Genomic DNA, 4,273 nt, shown 5'->3' on the forward strand with positions numbered 1-4,273 from the left:
ACATCATTTAAAGGCTGGCCCATGAGGCCACATTTCATCCTCAGTAACAACCCCACTGACTGCAAGTGACTCAGACCAGAAAGCTTGCTCCTCAGCTACTCAACGGAGCAAAGCTGATTTACCCCAACCGAGAATCCAGCTCATTTTAGCCAAAGGTGCAAAAACCAAAATAACCAGTGCTCAAAAATGTTAACCCAGCAGACACGTCCAATCCCGCCCCATCCCCAAAATAAATATTTCCATCAGCGTGTTAATTATTATTAATTATTTGTTTATCCCAGAGTCTAGCATTCCCTGTGCTACGTTGCCAGTAATTGTGCTCCTTGCTTTCGCTGCCACTGGGCTTCGGCCAGTCAGTGCTGCGACCTGGTTACAAACTTTGCCAGCCAATAACCAGGAGGCAGCCTGCTGAGCACCCTGGGAGTCAGCCCTAAAACAATTCATGCGGCTTCTTCATTGCCTTGTTTGTTTTAAAAATATATTGACTCACTTTTTGAATGTATGATTGTTATATTATTATTATTATTGGTAAACAGTCTCCGGAGCACAAAGTTGACAAATTAAAACCTCATTTCCCTTCCCCCAAATTAAAAAAGGAGGACTTTACGTTACATGTTTTCAAGTGTCGTTCTTGTGCAACTGAATCACATCTCCTGCCAGAAATATATATATAATTTTTGTGTTCAGTTAAAAAAAACGAAACAAAGAAAGGATTTGTTTCCTGATATTTCCTGCTTTTGAACCTCGCAGAGCTCAGCTCCATGAAAATGCTTTCATTTTCACAGAGTGAAAGAAGACAAAATCACCAGCTCTCTGCGTGCAAAGACGATACTCCTGCATAGCCCGCCCCCGGTGTTCTCCCTTAGCTGTGCCGCCATATTGAATCTGCTTCCAGTACATTTTCTAATAGCTTTATCAACACCGGAAGTTCAAAACACTCTGTGGCCTGCTGTGGTTTCCTATCACAGACCGTTCAGTGGTTATTGCAATGAAACTTAAAACTACGAACAATACTAATTTCTCAAGCATTCCTATGGCACTTGCATTGTTCTGCATAATTTGAGCAGGTGGTAGGGGAAGAGATGAGAGGAAAAATAACCTCAGAACAGTTAGCGAAGGGGCCCTGGGTCATATTTCGGACTCCCTTCTATAGGACCTCTGATCCAGTGCTATTGTGGCCTGAAGCCGGTCAAATTCATGCCTGTTGTCCGGGTTCAGGTCATCCAGACCCCTGCTGTCATCATCCTCTTCCTCCTCCTCCTCCTCATCACGGCTCATGAAGGCAAGTTCATTCTCGTAGCAGAAGGAGTTGGTGCTAGGGAGCAGGAATTTGTTCTCCACTAAGTCCTTAGCACTGCACCGCGGAGTTGACGGCACCTCGTAGGTTTTGTGGAAGTGCGAGTAGTCTACTTTGTACTGGTTTTTCTCCTCAAACAGGACGGGCTCAAAGCGGTGACCCCACAGGATCTCGCTGGACAGGTAGGAGCTCCGAGCTTGTGTCGTCATGGCTGTGGCTTCTACCATCCCTTCAAGGATCACCACAATTTCAAAGTCATCTGTTTCCAGGTCCTGGTGGCTAATTCCAAACAGCGGGCTTTCCTCATTGATCTCATGAAGAATAGTGATTGGTGACACCAAGAAAATACGGTCCAAGCCTTTGTCAAACCCAACGTCAATGTCTATTTGATCCAGGGGGATATACTCCCCCTCCTCGGTGATTCGAGGCTTAATTAACTGAGCTCTCACGTGGGCTTCCACAATGTGGCTTTTTCGAAGGTTCCCAACTCTCCACATCAGGCAGAGCTTCCCATCTCTCATGGCCACGACAGCGTTATGGCTGAAAAGCAACGTTTGGGCCCTTTTCTTGGGCCTGGCCATCTTTGCCATGATTGCCCCAATCATGAAGGAGTCGATTATACACCCCACAATGGATTGCACCACCACCATGAAGACGGCTAGCGGGCACTCCTCTGTCACGCAGCGGAATCCATAGCCGATCGTCGTTTGGGTTTCAATGGAGAACAGAAAAGCAGCCCCAAAGCCGTTCACATGAAGAACGCAAGGCTTGAAGTTGTCATCCCCGGCTGGGTTTTCTAGGTCTCCATGGACAAGTGCAATGAGCCAGAAAATCAGCCCAAATAATAACCAGGACACCAGAAAGGCCAGGGAGAAGAGCAACAGCATGTACCTCCAGCGGATGTCGACGCATGTCGTGAACATGTCCGCGATGTATCTTTGAGGCTTGTCATCCATGTTGGTGAACTCGACATTGCACTGGCCATTCTTCTTCACGAACCTGTTTCGGCATTTCCTTCTGGTGTGGATCTTACCGTTCCCAAAGCCGTTGATTCCTGGCATGGTGGTCAACCTCAGCCCGTCTTCCTCAGAGGATACTATGCTGTATGCGTTGACTCTGCCTGTGCTCATCCCTGAGTCAAGCATGTAGAGAACGTGCAAGGTCTCCCTGACTCCTTCTGATGTTCCCCTCCCCCCTTCCCTGCCCCTCCCTCCCCCCCAAATACTGCTGTTGTGGAAGAGAAGTCCAAGGCTGCAAAGTCTTTGCTGCTACTTCACCAAACAGATCCAGTGAGAAACTCTGCAATGAGAAAACAAAGACACATGTTACCATTCAGACACAGAACCGGAGCAGGGCAAAATGGAAGCAAATATGTGTTCTGCAGTGTCGCTGTATCAAACAGCTGTGTGCTCCTCCCCAGAGGTAGCTGCATTTCGGTGGTGGGTGAAGTGACTTACTCTACCTCTTAGAGGCAGCACCATTCACAAAATCCCTGGGTGCCATTTGCTCTCCTGCTAATCAACAACATGGATTTGCCATGTTGGGTCAGCTCATCAAGCCCAGCACCCTGCCCTGGCCAGGGACCAGTACAGAGGATCCTGGCTGGGCACTAGCCAATTGTGCAATACTGTACACAGAGAGAGGTGGAGTGGGGGATCCTTCCTGACACCCCTATTCCCTCCAGACACCCCAGTGCTTCGCTGATGCCTTGAGACAGGAGCAATGTCATGGAGCTCAGCTGGCCAAGCTGTACGTGTTAGTGTTTATCTCACAGGGCCAGCTAGACCAATCGATCCAGTCAATTCCTGCAATCGGTACTGGTGCCCGGGGATACAATGTAACAAGCATACCCTTTTCCATCACATTGTAGGCTGGGGATTGGTTGGCTGGCCCCGCATCACAGCTACAGGAGCAGTGCCAGATGCACGCTGCTGTGGCTAAATCAACCCATCTCGCAAGGATCCAAGGATTTCCTTTGAAATGCATTTTGCAGTGTCCAGTTCCGGACCCCAGCTTTGCCAAAGAAACACGGCACCGCGCATCTGCAGTGTTAGCAACCTGCAGATCCTCAGGCAATCCACTTGGGCTTTGCAGGTGTTGGGAGCAGGTCAGAATCAGAACAGTCCGTGAGAACCCTGGCAATGCAGACAGAGATAGCTGGGAAGTGTCATCAAAATGCTTTTTAAAAAAAAAAAAATTTCCTCCACCTAAATCACAACACCTAGAACATTTCATCTTTAATGAAGCCTTCCAACAGCCCTATCACATCATTATTATTACACCTATCGTACTGTTGTGGAAACCGAGGCAGCCAGGCCAACGTCACCAAGGGAGTCTCTGTCAGCGCGAGGGGGATTAGAACTCAGGAGCTCCTGGCCTCTCAAGTCCTGCGCTTATAACACGCTGCTTCTGAAAAGAAGAGGAAATCTGACTATACCACTAAAATCATTCCATACAATACAACAGTCCTGATTCTTCTCTCACTTATACCAGTATGACTCCATTGACTTGGCTGTAAATACTGAACTCTGATATGGTGCTTATCTTCCAGATGTCTCAAAACGCTTTACCGAATATCACGATCACCAGCTTACACGTGAAGAAAGTGAGAAGGGAAGAAACCTACTCAGGCAGCAAACCAGTAGACAGGCTGGGGCTAGGACCCAGGTTTCCAACTCCCAGTCTAGCCTCCCATCCACTAAATTACAGGGAGCCAACGTGGTCATGTAACTGAGTGGAGAATCTAGCCCCATATTTTCCTCTCCTTTCACACAGTAAAATGGCACATTGCAGCCTCCATTGGACAGGAAACACGTAATCCCACTCACTAGCTCCCTTTTCAGCCGTGCATTGGGCATGGTCTATGGAAAACTATAGGGGTAGGAAAGCCTAGTCAACCATCCCTATGTAGGGTCATATTAGATGCAGAGATAAGAGTGTTGCTTCCTGAAAGATAAAGATATTTAATGACATTGT

The 4,273-nt window shown here is 47.8% G+C and overlaps 1 protein-coding gene across 1 annotated transcript; it reads right to left on the bottom strand.

Annotated features, from left to right (window-relative positions):
• Positions 1-221: 221 nt before the first annotated feature.
• LOC120372830 (ATP-sensitive inward rectifier potassium channel 12) lies at positions 222-2,484 on the bottom strand. The gene has a single exon (XM_039490241.1). It carries the CDS (start codon positions 2,440-2,442, stop codon positions 1,129-1,131), a length of 1,314 nt encoding a protein of 437 aa, XP_039346175.1. The 5' UTR covers positions 2,443-2,484; the 3' UTR covers positions 222-1,128.
• Between the last annotated feature and the right edge of the window lie 1,789 nt (positions 2,485-4,273).

This window comes from Mauremys reevesii, linkage group 10, assembly GCF_016161935.1.
Source record: "Mauremys reevesii isolate NIE-2019 linkage group 10, ASM1616193v1, whole genome shotgun sequence".
NCBI classification, from domain to species: Eukaryota; Metazoa; Chordata; order Testudines; family Geoemydidae; genus Mauremys; species Mauremys reevesii.